The sequence below is a fragment of the Varanus komodoensis genome, unplaced genomic scaffold (genome assembly GCF_004798865.1).
Source record: "Varanus komodoensis strain SLA01 unplaced genomic scaffold, ASM479886v1 scaffold10, whole genome shotgun sequence".
Lineage (NCBI taxonomy): Eukaryota > Metazoa > Chordata > Lepidosauria > Squamata > Varanidae > Varanus > Varanus komodoensis.
In genome coordinates this window covers 36,452,611-36,470,469 of record NW_025335269.1, presented here as the reverse complement: position 1 = coordinate 36,470,469, position 17,859 = coordinate 36,452,611, and the positions used below count along the sequence as shown (strand labels likewise).

At 39.9% G+C, this 17,859-nt stretch overlaps 1 protein-coding gene across 3 annotated transcripts in view; it reads right to left on the bottom strand.

Annotated features, from left to right (window-relative positions):
- The window catches only part of SH3YL1 (SH3 and SYLF domain containing 1), a 37,079-nt gene that overhangs the window by 17,264 nt on the left and 1,956 nt on the right, over positions 1 to 17,859 (bottom strand). For 2 of the 3 annotated variants that reach the window (XM_044418847.1, XM_044418855.1), the window contains exons 2-6: positions 11,939 to 12,049; positions 10,022 to 10,135; positions 7,341 to 7,405; positions 4,107 to 4,219; positions 926 to 1,054 (exon numbers count right to left, since the gene is read on the bottom strand). In XM_044418847.1, the coding sequence (XP_044274782.1) occupies positions 926 to 1,054; positions 4,107 to 4,219; positions 7,341 to 7,405; positions 10,022 to 10,135; positions 11,939 to 12,049 (532 nt within the window). Of the gene's footprint in view, positions 1 to 925; positions 1,055 to 4,106; positions 4,220 to 7,340; positions 7,406 to 10,021; positions 10,136 to 11,165; positions 11,184 to 11,938; positions 12,050 to 17,859 lie in introns of those variants that run through there. The other variant, XM_044418863.1, reaches the window with a different exon arrangement.

Sequence of the window (17,859 nt, the reverse complement as noted above, 5' to 3'; positions counted from 1 at the left end):
GGTGGAGACAGCTGAAGACAAAAGGAGTCAGACCAAAAGACTGGTATACTTTAGCTTAAACCTCTTCTGCCAGTCACAATCTCTGAGGGAACGCATTTCAACTTTTAGAAAACAGAAAAAAATCCACAGAAAACTGGAAAACACCAAACATTGATGGAAATTGGACAAAGTAGAGGCCACCTAGAAAACCTCAAAGGCCTATACTAGGAACGCAAGTGGGTCGGATTTGGCCCATGGGAATGAGATTCAACACTCCTTCTGCATAGGGACCCCTTCAGTATGCAAGAGCTTTCTTATTTACCGTGTTGGCAAGAACAACTGTAGAACTGCTCTAGCATATGATGGAGAATGAGCACAGTGTTGCCTTATATGGAGTCCAACTACTTGTTGATAAGACTGGCCGTGGCAGATGCACGGTTTCCATACACAAGGTCCCAGGTGCAACCTGTGCCATCTCCAGACAGGGCTGGGTGAGAGTCTGGTCTGAAACCTTGCAGAACCACTGCTAGTCAGCTCAGACCATACTTAGCTAGATGGCCCAGTGGTCTTCAACAATGTAAAATAGCTTCCTATATCCTGTGATGCCTGAGGGATGCAGAGAACCATAGTCCAAATTATATGAAAGTACCAAGCTGGGGAAGGCTGCCTTACTCCACTTTGGTTGTTTCACTGTGGACTCCCAGTAGCATGCTCCTAAGCAACCCTTTGCACAAAGTTGACTACATAATGAGACCACAGACTTGGATCCATCCAAGGATACAATGCTAACATATTCAGACTTTATATAACATTGGATATTTCTTGCATTATTTTATGGAAACTGGATGCAATTTTTTTTGATCAAAACAGCACTTTTACAGATGGAATGCTTTTGTTCACAGTGTTTTTGCCACATGAGTTCAATTTCATGCATCCAGCAACTTACTTGCTGTTTGTTTCCTTTCTTTCAATCAAACAACTTCCTTCCAAAGAAACCCCTGCAAACAACCCTCGAGATTTGCAGTAGGTATAGACAGCAGCAGAGCTTCTCAAGGCTACGTCACCTTCCAGATTTCTGGGGGAAGTAGGAGAAGGAAAATGCATGAGGGGCAGCTTGTATTTCACCATTGCCTTGCAAAATGCTTAAGAATAATTAAAAATATGAAATGTAGCCACATTGGCTTACTGTGCAAATAAGCAATTCATACTCATGCATGCACAAAAATAAAACCTGATCACTTGCAAATGGTTTTCTGTTCTATCAAAACTGATATATTTATCAAAAGTGTCCTTCAACTTAATTTGCTAATTCATCACATTCTGCCCAGTTTCTGCTATCACACCAAAATAAACTTTACGCTACAAGTTACTCACATAAAAGAAGCTTTATTAGGTTCTTTAGAGCATGTTACAGATCCTTGAAAACAAGGGAAAAAGTAGAACTGCTGTCCTGTAACTAGTCTTTGCTATTCTACCAAGATACTGCAGACAGCTAGAAAAAGCATGTTCGTGTATTGAAGGATGGAGAAAGTGTGGCCTCCTAGATTTGATCAGACTACAACTCCCATTATCCTTCACCATTCACAATGCTGGCTGAGGGGCACCGCAGTACAAAAATTTTTTTTTTAAATTTTATTAAGATTTTAAAAACTACAAACAACAATCATCGCACACACCAGATTTAGTCCCCCACTACACATCTTCCAACATTCCACAATCCTACTAGAATCCATTTATAATAACTTGAAAGCATCATTAGATCAAAACCAAGTCCCGTTTCTCCAGCCAATAAAATAATAATAATAATCTGAATTGGATAGAAGTCACTATCTTCCTCTTCTTCATCCATGAAACCAAATTCATCATTTCCTACAAAGTCCTGTTTCTCTTAGACAGTGTCAAAGGAAAAACATCTCCGAGTTAAATGAAATTGCAATATTTTCTTTCTCCTTCAGTGGTAAGTTTGATCTAAACATTTCCAAACAATTCAAAATCTTTTCAATTTTCTAATAGCAAATAACTTCCTCAACCACAATTACATATAAACATTAAAAATATCCATTTAACATCTCTACAATTTTCTTACCTACTCGACTTGATAATAAGTAATACTTATAATATCTTTTAGAACATTTTTCTTTAAGCTAAATTACTAGTGTTTCATCCCATTTAAACACCATTTAATCAAATATGGTTAGTTCCATATAAAAGTCCAGCTGTTTACAGTCTTTAACATATATCATCAACATCAATAGCTTATTAAAAATACAGTCAAAGATATCCATTTAACAATAATACCTTTTAAACAAGGTTTCACTAAGCTAAATTGCTACTATTTCACCAGCAATGAAAGCTTAACCTTTCTACCTCACATGTGAGCATATCAAGCTATATGAATCACCCTTTTATTTTTGTTTTTGAATAGTAAGAAATTTCCCTTATCTTCCCTTTACACCCCTGCCATGTTTATTTTTTCTTTTTCTTTACCCCTCTACCAGACCTTTCTGTTTTTTTCCCCATTAATCCACCATAGTGTCTGTAATGGAGTCTTCAGTTGCAGCCACATAAACATAGCCTCTTTCAGATGATCAGCTGAATTGTCCTTCTCTAAGATGACATGCAGATCCCATGGAAATCTGCTTCGTAATGTCTGGAATAAATCATATGTCTTGAATTGTGGCCAAGCTATCTTCTCCCTCTCCAGCATACCACATAAATCAGTTGCACCTATTTTCTTTCCAGTTTCCGATTTTCCTTCTGCTTGTTGGATATTTTGCATATTCTGTTCAGATGCAGGTTGCTTGTCAAAAGCGAAACTAAAAGCAATATCTAATTTATCAAAGCCACTTTTTTGTTCAGTTAAAAAACAATCAAGTCGCTCTAAAACAGTTTTCTGACGCATTATTATTGCCTGCTGGGATAACTGCACCGTTATTAGAGAAGATCGTATTTCCAGGAATGATTTCTGTATTCCCTCCATGGTAGCGGTAAATTATCAAGGCTTGACAGGTGTCCAAGGGTCCCGGAACAAAGCGAAAAATGGCCGCTACTTCTTGGCAGCAGTCCAACACAGACCAATCAGAGAAAAATCCTCTATTACTCAATTCCACAGCACAATTATTCGCCCTTGGAGAGATTAAAGAAGGTAAATCTTTTCCTTACTTACAAACAGTTCTGTCTTTCTCTCCGTTATGCAATTCGCCGCTTTTCAACTCCGTGGGGCAGGGGGAGGTTTCATTCCCCCACCATCCAAAGGGCTTTTTAATTAGCAAAAAAACCAGCTTATTCCATGGGTATCATTGCAGAAAAAGCAAAAAAACAAAAATACGTTCCAATAGATCTGGTGTGTTCACAAAAGTTAAAACAAAAGCTAAAAAAAATCGTATGTCAAGAACTTAAAGAGGGCAGCACTCCCTCTGGTCTTGCCCGGCTGAAAAAAGCTTGATTTCCTCCCACTAAATGTGGAATTGCCATTCCACATCCTATGGGGGATTCGCCAAGCAATCTCTCTAAGCCCCTACAGAGCTTAGATTAGGCCCCCACAGCCCACGACCCGGCATTTACCAGCGTGATAATGGAAGTTCGTTATCTCTTCCCTACAAACTTCTTCTCTACAAAAAAATTCTGAAAGGCACCACATCCTATACCCCTGCTGTACACCTTTAAGTTTTCTTCCTAAACTAAAGGGTAGAAAGGACATGAAAAAGGTAGAGAGAAATGTATGAGCCACGCACATGTGTGAAAAGCGGCAGCATAGGGCCTCCTAGGAGTCATGGCTGGATTTGGCTGCCAGTGGCTGATTCATATTGCACCCATTTTTAAACATTGGTAGTAATGTTCTTCAGAACAGGTAACATAGAATGCCAGGGAGAAGGCTAGACCAAGAACCATCCTTCTCCCCTGACTCATTTCTGTAAACATCCTCATTTTGACATGAGGATGGGTTCATGGAGGTGAATTCCCACAGGCATTGTGAATTGGTACACATCCCAAGTACAAATCCCTGCTTTGCTTGAGTTAAACTATCATAGCAGGACCAAAAATACAGCTTTCCATTTACTGAAAAAATACAGAAAGAATGCAGTAAAGGGTTCACTATGAACCTTCAGCATGTTGATGTTACTCACCTTCCTAAAGGTCCAATCGCCACTGTAAAATTGCCTCCCAGAGTAAGATTGCCACCTTTTGCAAAAGCAACAACTGCTTTTTCATGGTTCAGTATTATGACAAGGTCTGATACCTAGGTCGCAGGGGCAGGAAGGAAAACGGGAATTAATGGAAATGTTAAAAACCCAAATTGTAATAAATTTTTTGAAGAAAGCATACAGGCATCCAAATTACTTATTGGTATAATAGTTTAGAAAGAACTAGCAATGATTTCCCAAAAGTATACAATTCTTGGCAAGCACCATTGAATTCACTAGCACCTATTTTGTATGCAAACTAAGCAGCAGTACTTTTATGAGCAATTTCTTGAATAATAATAATAAAAACCAAACCACTTACTCCATTCCAAGCAAATTCTTATTTCTACAGTTTGTTAAATCAAAAAGCCTGAACGCTGCTGCAGAAACACAAGTATTCTTTTACATATTCCTCTAGACGAAAGAATACTAGGACCTCATCCAGAAATTTATGTAAGAACACATGTACATTCCCTTACATGAGATTACCCATATGTGATTATAGATTACAAACTATAGATACATTGAAAGTTACATGTGAACACCCTAGATCAGTGGTGGCAAACCTATGGCATGTGTGCCACAGTGGGCACGCAGAGCCCTCTATGTTGGTACGCGAGCCACGTTGCGTCAGCATCCAACCATCAGCATCCAAGCATCAGATGACAGCGCACGTAGGGGCCATGCGCATATTCAGAAAGGAGTCGCAACACCAGGCGATGATGTTACGAGCCGTGACTCATTAGCTGCCACTCGTCTGAGCTTTCGCATGGCCGGGCAGTGCACTTCCAAGGATACATATACTATATTCGCCTGGACTGGCTTGAGGGTTGTTTTTTGTAAACTAAAACCTCAGTTTTCAGGTTTTATTGTAGTGTTGGCACTTTGCGATAAATAAGTGGGTTTTGGGTTGCAGTTTGGGCACTTGGTCTCTAAAAGGTTCACTATCACTGCCCTAGATCATTGTATCCATTTCTCAGAGCACAACTGTGCACAGTGCTGATTGATACAAAAGCCAGACAAATCATAGTCATCTCCCAATCTTCTTCTTGGAGCCCTTTTTCTCAGAGTTTAAACAAAATCTATTAAAAGGTGTTGAATTTTTGTTCAAAATATAGTTCCCACAAACCCCCAAACATGCAAGCAAGAAAATAAAAAAGGCTAGAGGAGTAACTCAAAAGGAAAAGGTAATTTGCACTCCATCCAGAGGTAGGTAACTGTGTATATATTTATTAATACTTTCCCTCCATTTAGCTTGATAAACCCCTTGATCCTTAAAAGACTGAAGCAAGTTAAGTGGCTGTCAGCTCAGAACAAGCAGAAATTTAAACAAGCTCTTAATTAAGAACAGAATAGGGAAGTTCTTTCTGAATACAGCCCATTGTTATCTTGGCTTCCCCTGGAACAACCAAAACTGAATTAAATACACTGTTTCCAAACAATGCCTCACAAATGTAGCATTTGTTTGAGAGAAATGAATTAATTAGGTGGACTTTGAAAGCTCTACAGGAAGAAAATCTGGATAGAAAAATTTGAGGGAAGGTGGGGAGGAGGAATATTGGGCTGACAAACCTTTCCCTACAACCTTGCTTTAATTCTTATTAGACAGACCATTTGTTGGCGTTAGGGAACCAAATACACCACAAATGTACAGGGAATAGGTACATTAGTTGTTCTCTGTGTCATGATTTGTATGTATGCTTCAGGGGGTAACAGAGACTGCTTGGTGAGATTATGGTGACATTTATTTGTGATACCTGTATACCACTTAAATATAACAATACCCCTGGGCAGTTCAAATACAAACATTACCATCAAATTTAAAATGGAGTTAAAATACAGTATTAAAACCAATTTCAATGACAAGATTATAGAGAAATACAGGAGCAGTAAAAGTGAAGCAGAATGACTCATGGAATGAAAAGCCAGGAAAAGCCTGAATGGACCAGTGTGTTGTCATGTGGTGTTTGAAGTGAGCCAGATTTTCTGCCTTCTGAACCGCACAGGGACGGGGTGTCCAGAGAGTGGTGCTGCTACTGAGAAGCCTGCCTACTAGGGCATTACATGGCGACATCCTGTGGATCAGGTGATGGTCAGCAAGGCCTCCTCTGATGATCCGTCGAGATGAACTCCCACAGGCTTTGCGAATTGGTACAAAGCCCAGGAAAGCCATAGGATCTGCTCCACCTGAAGTCAGATGTCATAGTAAGACCAACAAGATATAGCTTCCAATTTACTGCAAAAATTGATGGAATTTACTGGAATGCCCAAATTGATGCTGAAGTTGGTGATGGGCACTCCAGGCCACTGAGGTCACCTGGGCTTCCAATGACAGAGATGGATCTCAGAGTCCTCCCAAACCATGTACTTGCTGCTTCAGAGTGTGAGCAGTCACATCCAGAACAGGCAAGACAGCTCCAGAGAAGAGAAAAAAATAAAAGTTCCAGAGAAGAATGATGTAGAGCTGTAGCCCCCAAACTTTTTCAGGCAGCTGCCTCGTGCCCCCATGCCCCTTTCTTTGTATTAGGTCTACTACTTATTCTGCAAATTGAAAACTACAATCTCTGCCCCCCCCCCCCAATCTTTCAACCGTCCCCATGGGAGTGGTACCCCCCCTTTGGGAATAACTGTCATACATGGTGCACAGCAGCAGACATTGAAGAAAAGATGGTCAAGTCCACCAAGTTATCACACAGGATGGCAGTTGTCACCCCACAGGATTGTTTTTAGCCTAATTATTTGCATTTTTAAAATGTTATCAAATATTTATTTGATAACATTTCTATGCCGCCCCATTCGCAAAAAGCCTCGGGGCAGCTTACAACAGCACACAGCCACAGTTAATGTTAAGCATAATTTGCAAATTCAGTGGGAACCATGTTGTCACATAATGGTTTGCAGCCAATCCTTAACCATGGTTTATATAAGCAGATGCTGGACCATAGTTAAGGAAAGCAGAATATGGTTAATATGTGGGGTGGTATAAATTGGTGTCCTGCAACAGCAGGGGGTTGGAACTGATGGCCTTCATGGCTCCTTCCAATGCTAGTATTCTACGATTCTATGATTCCTTGTGAATTTGTAGGGACACAGAGATGCTGATTAATTGGGGTCACACTTCTAGCCAATCAAAGTAATCTGTAACCTGTCAAGTAAACTGCAGCCCTGAACACTTACCTCAATTCCGATTTCAAATCCACCACCAAGACCAGCTATCCCTATTGCCGATGGAGCTGACCACACTGGACAAAGAAATGGAGACAGTATGGTGACCCCACAGGACACTTACTTGACAATTAGGAAGAGTATGTAGGGGCAAGTTGGGAAAAGGTCCCCAATCTCATCCATCCCTTATTGAAAAGTTAATTTGCACATAATCCCATGCCATTTTGCAAACTATAGTTGCAAAGAAAAAGAGCTTTAAAGAAGGCACTTTTAAAATCCTACTATACAGAATTAAGACAAGCCCACAGCTGAACATTGGGAGTTCCATTCTGGCACAGAATGCAAAGAGCTAAAGACTGCTACTTCACGCTAGATCCATAATCACATGAAGGTAATTTTGAGAACATGCAGCATAACATTCCAGAATGCTGCTATGCATTGACGCATATTCTTTTTAAAATAAACATGGAAATAGTCATCTTTCCTTAAGAGAGCCAACTGAACAGCAGGCTCTTGATTACAGAAACATTTCTATTATTTTAACCTAATGGCTTGTGTCCAAATAATTATTCTTAGAGTAGAACCATTGAAATAAGTGGGAATGAAATCACAACTAACTTAAGTTCCATTGATTTCAATGAGTCAGTTATCAGTATGATTAAAACTAGGTCCAACCCAAGATGTTTTCAGCAGAGTGTATTATATTGCACCACAGCTGTATTATATGAAATTATCTCCCTATTCACATTGCACGATATTTACTTTGCTAGTAAGTATTGACATAAGACAAAGAGAACATTCATTTGCAAACTATTCTTTTGAGGGATTATGGAAGCTGGCAATTGGTCCTGCCAAAAAAACACAAAAAACCAGAGAGAGTTTTTCAAATGTGTTGCTACATCTATAACACAATTCAGCCCCAGTTTTAGAATGTTGTTTCTAATGAAATGCTTCATTCAATAGAAAACTGCCAGAGTCAGTGTACTTCTGGTTTCTCATCCAGTTATTGAGAGAGGCATTTTAATGGGTGTCAAAAAGTTTTAGTTTAGGTTCTATTTCAGAGAACAGGATCCAATTTCCATTTAACAACTATGCCATTTTCTCAGAGACAATATTTAAAACTTTAAAGGTAGGCAAGTTTTTTGTAACTTTCCCAGATAGGATGATGAGAGTTTCTTGGCTCACTCCGTATCACATTCTTTATTTTCCACTACTATAATAATAACTAAGTTTATAATCAAAGACATGAACAGAGAAATTTGTTATGTTGAAACTTGTGATGGGGCTTGTTAGATTTTGTACTGCATAAAGCATGTAGTGGACCTCTCACAGGTTTAGCTGAGATTGTAGTTGGTAACCATGCTAACATTATAACAGTTCCTGAATATTTTACTCATTCAACATGGAAGCCCTGTTTAAGCTGAAAATATTGACTGGGATTGTATGATATGCAAAGCCACCATGGCTTCAGAGCCACTCTGTACTTGCCAGTGTGACTACAGGGTGACTGCAGGCAGACAGTGGGGAGAGGTGGTGTTTCCTCCTGGATCTTCTCAAAAGTAGGTCCAAAAGAATGCAAACTCTGCATATCAGGTGTGAGGGGAAGAGGAGACACAGAACTCTCTAGGTCTAGTGTGAGAAGACTTGTGTTCTCCCAGGCTCATAGCCTTTGCTCAACGTTGCTGCAACTCAGCTAAACAGCAGGTACACCAAGCAAGGACAGTACTGTGCTTGGTTTCCTCTCAAGGACCAAACACGGTGCGGCCTGGTCCTACCCCACTCTGTCTTCCTTGACTGGCATTCCTGCTGATGCCAGTAAAGTGGGGAGTTGATAACAGAGGCTCAGAGGCTCACATGGGCACTTGGCAGCAGCTGCCATCCCTGCTTGGCTCTTCTCAATGCTACGCCACAGGGTCCTCTGGGATACTGGCAGAAGGACTGATGGGGGAAGAGTGGGAGGGCCCTCGGACCTCTGCTTTGCCGGATTATTTGTTGGCTTACGGGCTTAAGGTGTTGCATGAAACTGCTCACTGTGTGGCATCTTAGCTTGAACATAACTTATTTTTATATCCAAAATAAGGAGATTGCTTGTGCGAATGTTCCCAAGAGGTAAGCAGGACACAGAAGCTTATGCTAAGTGTTTGTGTCTAGGCCTACTCTTTCTATTAAAAAAAACTTTAAATTTTATAGATACAGATTCTGTCTCAGATAAGAATCTACAGCTGAAATTGCAAGACCAGTGGACTGAGATAAGCCAGGAAGTTGCAAAAAATCAGACAGTTTAAAATACTGTGGGAAAGTTTAGTAAGCATGCTGATGTAGGGGGGGCGGATATTAATCCAAGGGCATCAGGTCAAGTTGGTAGAACTGCTGAAATGTGTCAGTAGTTCCAAGTGACTGGCCCTTAAGCAGGAGGCTCTGCCCTGAAGGAGTCATTTGTTCATTTCTGTTTGGAAAGCAGGAAAAATATTCTGTTTGGAACCAACTTACCATTAAGCTGCCTTTCCCTAATGGTCAATATATAATTTTGGCTTAGTGACTTCTGAGTACTCTATCTTTGTAGTAAAAAGCCAGCCTATCTGGTCACCTTTAACATAATAAAACTTCTTAGTTAGAAAGCCTTTGCTTGGCAAGAGGAGCAGAAGAACTGCCAAGACAGTTTGGCTGCTTTAGGTGAGAAAGGAAAAACTTACTTCCATTAGGCAGGCGAGCTACTACAATCCCACTGCCTCCTCGAGCTGTTACCAAAAATCCAGCCTTGATAACAGACAAAATTGCAAGGCCTTTTGCTTTGGCGATCACATGGGCTGCAATTAAAAAATGAGACCATTAAGATTATGAAAATGAAAGAGTAACCACCAATATTTTGGGGTGGGCGAAGAACTTAACACTTGAGCTATTATCAAAGACAAATTATATAATCAGATTAGCAACAACAAAAATATAGCTGGCAATGAATTACTTTTTTATTGTTAAATAGTCTCCTTCAAGTTGCATGCCTTTGTGCCATATTAACATGTTATTTTGACATTCTCCAAATTTATCCATATTGCATGGTGCTTTGCCATACAATATAGTCAAGAAGCACAAGCCCAAAACCTTCTTAAACAGGTCTAAAGGAAGCAACTAGTTATTCCCGAGTGAGTTCAATACAAGGTGCAAAGATTACTGCTAATCATATTCTGCCTTGGCTCATATGACAAACCAGAAGAGGAATGAAAGAAGGAGCCTGAAGGGGAAAGGAAAGGATTGTGTAAGGGGACATGCAAGCTAATAGCATGTTGCCCAAACTGCACTTTGAAAAACGTAAGAAAACACTTGAACTGTCAAAGCACCTGACATGGCCCATGTATGCCAGCCTGGGTTTAGCCAAGACAGCAAATGTATTTAAGACATACTGTAGCTTCAGCTATGGAGCCACCCTGCTCGTGCTTCCTGCAACATGGAGAGAATAAGGAAATCAAACCTCTCATGGTGCACAAAGCCTTGCAAGCAAAAGACTGAAATCTTCTACATTGGTCTTCATCAGAGGTTACCGCTGAATCCCATGGATGATTTCTATTTCAGTGGCATTCCTTCTGGAGAGTGTTTAGTAGGAGGTGCACCCAAAGAATAGATCTGAGATCGTTACACTCTCAGTGTAGAAGCTTTCCATCTTTATCATTAAAGATGATTAGAAATATTCTCTGAGCACCTAGTTATTGCTGAGCATTCAGTATACCACCAGGTTAAAGTATTTGAACCCCCAGGTGGTATTTTTATGGGTTAACACAGAGGTAAAAAATACATGCAATTTAAAAAAGAAACCAAACGCAAACAAAACTCTTGGTATCTCACCTCTTGCTTGGCAATGCTGTCAAGTCCTGACAGAGACCTTTAATGAACAGGCTAGAAGTCAGTATCTTTAAACCCTAATCTGAACCAGAAAAGTGACTGATAGCAATTCCCCAGAATGTCTGTCTTTTTCTTTATAGGAAACCCTTTTTCAAAAGTAGAAAGAAATGTAGGCAGTTGACTATTACAGGAAAAAAGAGAAATATCCAAATAGTAAGTGCTGAATTATGCTCTGTGAAAATCAAAAACTGAAGCCCATTGCTTTGCAGGCATTAGTTGGTACTGCGAAAGAAAATGATACTATTCTGTCTGGATCTTGTTCTCAGACCTTGGAGGCCTGAGCTTAGTTTCACTTGCCAGTGGTATCATTAACTCTGAAATGGACCCTTCCTTATTACTAATAGCAAATAACTGGGTATTCCTTAATATGACCACTTAACAGCCCCTTATAATTCCAGTGAAAAGAAGTATATGGTGACCAAAGATGTGATGCCACTCTTGGCTCACTGGTATCTGAGTGTAACATTTATGGAAATAGTTTATAGAAAACTTAGATTTCAAAATATAATAAGTTGTTTCTTGAGCATGTGATTCATTTCACCTTACAAATACAGAGTCCACATTTTTAAATCATCTTCTCTCAGATAGATTCACAAGGAAGATTCAAGGACATAAAGACAAAAGTCAAGGCCAAGTTTAAACAGAGGGAACCTCAAGAAAGTACTAAGCTCAGAAACTAAGATTCCAGTCACAGAAAAATCAATCTCCATACTAACCAGGTATGAGCTTGTCAGGACCATTTCTGGAAGTTATTTCTGTAAATTCTCTTAAAATCTTAGCTGCTTTTTTTGCTTCTGACTTCAGATTGGAAGGTATAGGGTTATTCACTGGGGGGAAAATAGAGCAATAAATAAAGAGCAATATAATGTGATAGCATAAAAATCTTGTTTATAAGGAAATGAATAAAAGGCATCTACCACTGTCTAAGAAATTGTAGCATTTGTTTGAACCAGTTTATGCTCATACAATCCCAAAAATCTAGCATAAGCGCCTTACCTAGTAACACCATACCACACAAGTATTGCTTCTTTCAATACCATTCTAATGGCCAAACTCTGGAGGATCATACCAATATAAGACAGTGTAATTTACTATTTTGATCATTTTTTTTAGTTCATGGGCAAATGTGACATCACCAGTAGCTCTCAAGTGTGTATCTAACTAAATAAAGACTGTTCCAATTCTATTTCACCAAGTGAGAATGAGTGAGAAAAACAGGAAATGTACCAGGAAATAGAAATACAGTTAAGTTTCAGCAGGGGACTTTACTAGCTTATGGCTCTGAAAGACCTATCCCACAGTTACTCAATACTGAACCATGTGTAAGTCAACAAAGGATATCTCAGCAATACATGGGCAGATATTTAAATGAAGCATCCATAATCAGTAATCCAATAGTTGGTTGGAAATGTGCTAAAAGGAGAGGTTTATTACTCATAGCATTCTGAGCTAGGCTGAAATAATGAGGTATCATTGTATTCTTTGATGGCCTGATTGAAGTCTTTTTTTAAAAAAAAATCACAATATTTTGATCCTGTTAATATACTATACACCAACCAGAGAACCCTATGAGCTATGGGGAGGTATATCAATGTAATAATAAATGAACAAATAAATACATGTGATTCATAGATAGACCATCACAACTTAAAGAATAAAATTTGAACTGGGGTGACTATGTACCATAAAATCTATTCTTAGTAGCTCAACTATGAATAAAAATTTATAGTCCACATTCCATGTGTGTTGAACTCAAGTATTATTAAGGGATCTCACAGTACTTAAAGTGCATACAGTCAGGTTGCAAACCATAAAAGTGAAAACAAGGCAGTGCTTTATTAGTATTATTGTAGAATGAAAGTATCTGAGCAAAGCTAAATATTACAATACAGTGGTCAGGAAGTCTTGCTTTTCCTGATGATCATGTACTTTGAAACATAGTTGTAGAAACTTTTAATTGCTTATTTATATAGTACCATCAATGCACATGATGCTTCACAGAATACAAAAGGACATACAGATTAACATCTGACATGCAGAAAGAGACAGAGGGAAAAAGTAGGGTTACAGAACAAAAGAATATGTAATTATTCAGTGACATAATTAGAGACTGCTCCTGATGTGAGGGCACTTGGAGCAGGTCCTCTGAAAATGACATCAAGACCAACACTATATGTATAGAAAAATGTTCTTCAGATACTGTGGCCCCAAGTCCTAAACAATTTTATAGATCAATAGAGCCACTCTGAACTGGATTGAAAAACAAACAGAATTGCAACTTTTGTGAAACTACTGATCCTTCTAACAACACACATTATAGCACAAACCTGAACATGTCTGCTCGTAAATAAACCCCACTGAGTTCAAAAGGGCTTAATCCAGGTAAATGAATACAGGATTGCTACCACAGTATGCTAAATAATTGAGAATTTTAAACTCATTTTACTTAGCTCTAGATAAGAATCTCCAAACATTGTCAATATTATATAAGCATACAATACACCCATAATCAAACACTGTAAAGTCTTAGAATAACAGAGATCCACCCAGTAAGTTAACAGAAGGCAAGACTAAGGAGGTAGAGTCATGATATAAAATGCACTGAGCCAATAAAGTTCACTTCTGGACACCTTTGAGATTTCAGAACAACTCTATTATAGCACAATGGTGATACCACTTTAAATCACTACATACAAGGTAAAAAAAGCTAAATTTCCAACCAGTTTGATGTACTGGTTAATGCATTATGTACTGACCAGTGTTTTTACATACAAGGTTGAAAAAGGTAAATTTCCAACCAGTTTGATGTACTGGTTAATACATTATGTACTGACCAGTGTTTTTACTCTTGAAACACTGGTCCTTAGCCCAGGCAGGAAGCTCTGCAGATGTGGACTTAGCTACACATCTAATGGCTCCTAGCATTCCTGACCATGCTGGTAGAGGCTTCTGGGAACCAAGGTGCAAAACATCTGGAGGTCCACCCTCTGTCCAATCCTGCTATTCCAGTCTTTACCATCTTTGTGTCATCCAAATGTCTTTGATTACAACTCCCATCCTGCCTGACCAATAACCATGAAGGTTGAGTTGAGACTTGGTCTGTTCTAATGAGAACCTAGGTTTTTGTCCTGCAGTCAAAATCCACTAAGTTTCTGCCAGTATACATAGTTTCAACAGCAAACAACATTTGAATGTATCTCAGGGAAATCTGAGACAATCTAATTAGAAGACCAAATATTATCAGGAGGATTTTATAAACCCACATCAAATTACTTTGATATTTTGAAGAGCTTGAAATGAGCCCCTAAAAACCTACAGAATAAACTCCCTGCCATCCTTCTAAGAAGGATAATCTAAATGAACAAAAGCTAAAATATATTAAAAAGTAAAATAATATGACAACAGCTGTGGAGGATACATTTTGTAGGAGGGAAATAAGAATAGACATATGGATGCACATCTTAATTAATTAAGAGGGTGCATATAGACAGAAATAGAATATTTGGAACAAAAACTGAGCAAAAACCAAGAACAACAACGTTGCTTGAAAATCATGTAGTTTGGGCTTGCAGGTAAACACATTAAAAAGGAACTGTTACCAAGAGTAGATGAACATATCTTATAAGTACAAGGCTGGTTAATTCAAATGTTCTTGAAAATGTCCTAAAATAATTTAAATTAATTAAATAGTCACCTGTCTAAGCAAAGCAATTCTGATTCTGTAATAAAAGAACAACAAAGTGTTTTTGCATCATCTTCGTGTGTAATCCTACGTAGGTTTGGCCAGAAAAAGAGTCCTACAGCTGCTAGGCAGTTCCAGCCAGCATGGCTGGATGGGACACAAGGAGAGCTTTTGGGGGTTTTTCTGTCTAAACATAGGGCCAGGTTTGTGATCACATTTCTTTAAGAGCATTTAGATCTTTTTACTTGACCTTGTCTAAAACAAAGCAGAAGACTGAAAAGTATCCAGAAACAAAAGCAGTTAACTAATCAGAGGCATGCAGAACTAAGGCAGATACATAATGCAGCCAGCTCGGTGGAAGTCATCTCCTCCTGCAACAGAAAGCGTGCCCAATAATGCACAGCCAAGAAGTACTGAAAACTCTTCTGAACCCAAGAACAATCCAGTTTCACAACAGCACAAGTGAAATGGTTTCCACAAACAAAAACTAAAACATGATCGTGAGAAGAGGCTACCCAAGAATCCTTTCTTCATTGATGCTGAAGAGACCGTGGCTGCTTCTCCTCTCACCCAGTAATACTGATGTGAAAGAGCACTATGCTGTCAGTGGAACAATGTTTCACCTGGATTATCCAGCACAGAAATGAATGACACAAGAGTCTGGCCAAGATGTAATAGCAAAGAATACCATTCTCTGGTGGCTGCTGCTGCAGCACTGACATGACTACCCATGGCTCTTCTTTCAGGACAGAAGCATAGGAGATACAAACCAGGCATCCCCAGCTGCCCGCACCACACAGCAGTCCGTCAAGAGTTCAACCCCCTTCTGTACCAGAGGGCAGAACACATCAAGGTTCTTCCGCTGGTGCTTTCATCTGTGGCCCAAGCACTGCCACCACACCACCACTCCAGTCTCTCCTTTACTACTTAGACTAACTTGATACAAAATACACTTTGGGATTGGGTCTTAGAAGGACAGTCTTGTTTGCAGCTTGCTATCTAATGGCAAAAGAAAGAAAGAAAGAAAGAAAGAAAGAAAGAAAGAAAGAAAGAAAGAAAGGAAAGGAAAAAAAGAAAAGAAAAGAAAAGAAAAGAAAAGAAAAAGAAAAAGAAAAAGAAAAAGAAAAAGAAAACGAAAACAACCATTCCATTTCACCAAATTCGGTTAATTATGTTTTCTACAATTTAGTAAAAAAAAAAAGAGCTGGACATCAACTGGAAAGGGGGAACCCAGACATTAAAAATGAACATAGCAAATCATTCACAGTTCATACTTTCGCTCTCTTTGGAACTTAGCCAAAGATAAGCTGTAAATCTACTGCAAATAGCCAGGTGAGCTATCTGAATGTTAGATGAAAGTGAACATTTGCTAAATATATCGAGCTGTATCCAATGGCTTTGTCCTAGCGGAAAGCATTTCTACTCCAATGTCACTGTTACTCCCCCAACTATTCTCTGCAGCCCCATAAACTTTCCAAATTCCCAAGAGCGATGCAGTAGCTATTTGCCCTCCCATATTTGCCCTCCCTCCCCGAGATCAGCATTAGAGGCTCTCCTCCGGGAACCCTCCGTGAAAGACATTAGGAGGCAAAGTACTCAGAGGAGGGCTTTCTCTGCGGTGGTGACCCATCTATGGAATGCGCTCCCCAGAGAGGTCCGCCTGGTGCTGTCGTTATTTGTTTTTTGGTGCCAGGCTAAGACCTTTTTATTTCAGCAATATTTTAATAACTTTTAACATCTGCTTGTTGTTGTTAGTCGTGAAGTCGTGTCCCACCCATCACGACCCCATGGACCACATTCCTGTCCTCCACCATTATTATTATTATAACATTTCTATGCCGCCCCTTGCCGAAACCTCGGGGCGGCTTACAACATGATAAAATACATTGAAATACAATAGTACATAATAAATTACCATTAAATATAAAAATACAAAAAATACATTGATTTACAAATATAAAATTAAAATTATTAGTATAAAATAAAAATATAGGGGGAGAAAGAGAAGGAAGAAGAAGTTGCCCTGGCCAGATCATATGTTTTAACAATTGAAATGATGTTTAAATAAAAAGGTCTTTACCTGGCGCCGAAAAACCAGTAACGACGGTGCCAGGCGGACCTCTTTGGGGAGTGAATTCCATAGGTTGGGCGCCACCGCAGAGAAAGCCCTCCTCCGGGTACTTACTCTCCTAATTTCTTTCATGGAGGGTTCCCGGAGAAGGGACTCTCCCGCAGATCTCAAAGGGCGGTCGGGCATATATGGACGTAAGCGCTCGTTCAGGTAGCCAGGACCCAAGCCGTTTAGGGCTTTATAGGCCATAATCAACACCTTGAATTGGGCCCGGGCTTCAGTGGGAAGCCAGTGAAGCTGACGGAGGACTGGAGTCATGTGAGCATAGCGCCCCATCCCCGTCAGCAACCTGGCAGCTCTATTTTGCACCAATTGAAGTGTTCGGACTGTCTTCAGGGGAAGCCCCACGTAAAGCGCGTTACAGAAGTCTAGGCGGGAAGTCACCAGCACGTGTGTCACCGTCGCCAGGCAGTCGTACTCCAGGTAGGGGCGCAGCTGATTAATCAGCCAAAGCTGAAGGAAGGCGTTCCTCGCTACCGCTGTCACCTGAGCTTCCAAAGAAAGCTCCGGGTCGAGGAGTACTCCTAAGCTGCGGACCTTATCCCTAAGAGGGAGTGTTGCACCATTCAGGACCAGGTCAAATCCACCCTCTCCGAAACCCGATCCGCCAACCAACAGGACCTCCGTCTTGTCTGGGTTGAGTTTCAGTTTATTGGCCCTCATCCATTCCCTTACCTCAGCCAAGCACCGGTTCAGCACAGCCACTGCCTCACCTGGGTTAGTGGAGAACGAGAGGTAAAGCTGGGTATCATCAGTGTCCCCCAGAGTCCACTTAAGCTCATACCAACTGCTTCAGTGACTCCATCTAGCTACTTCATCCTCTG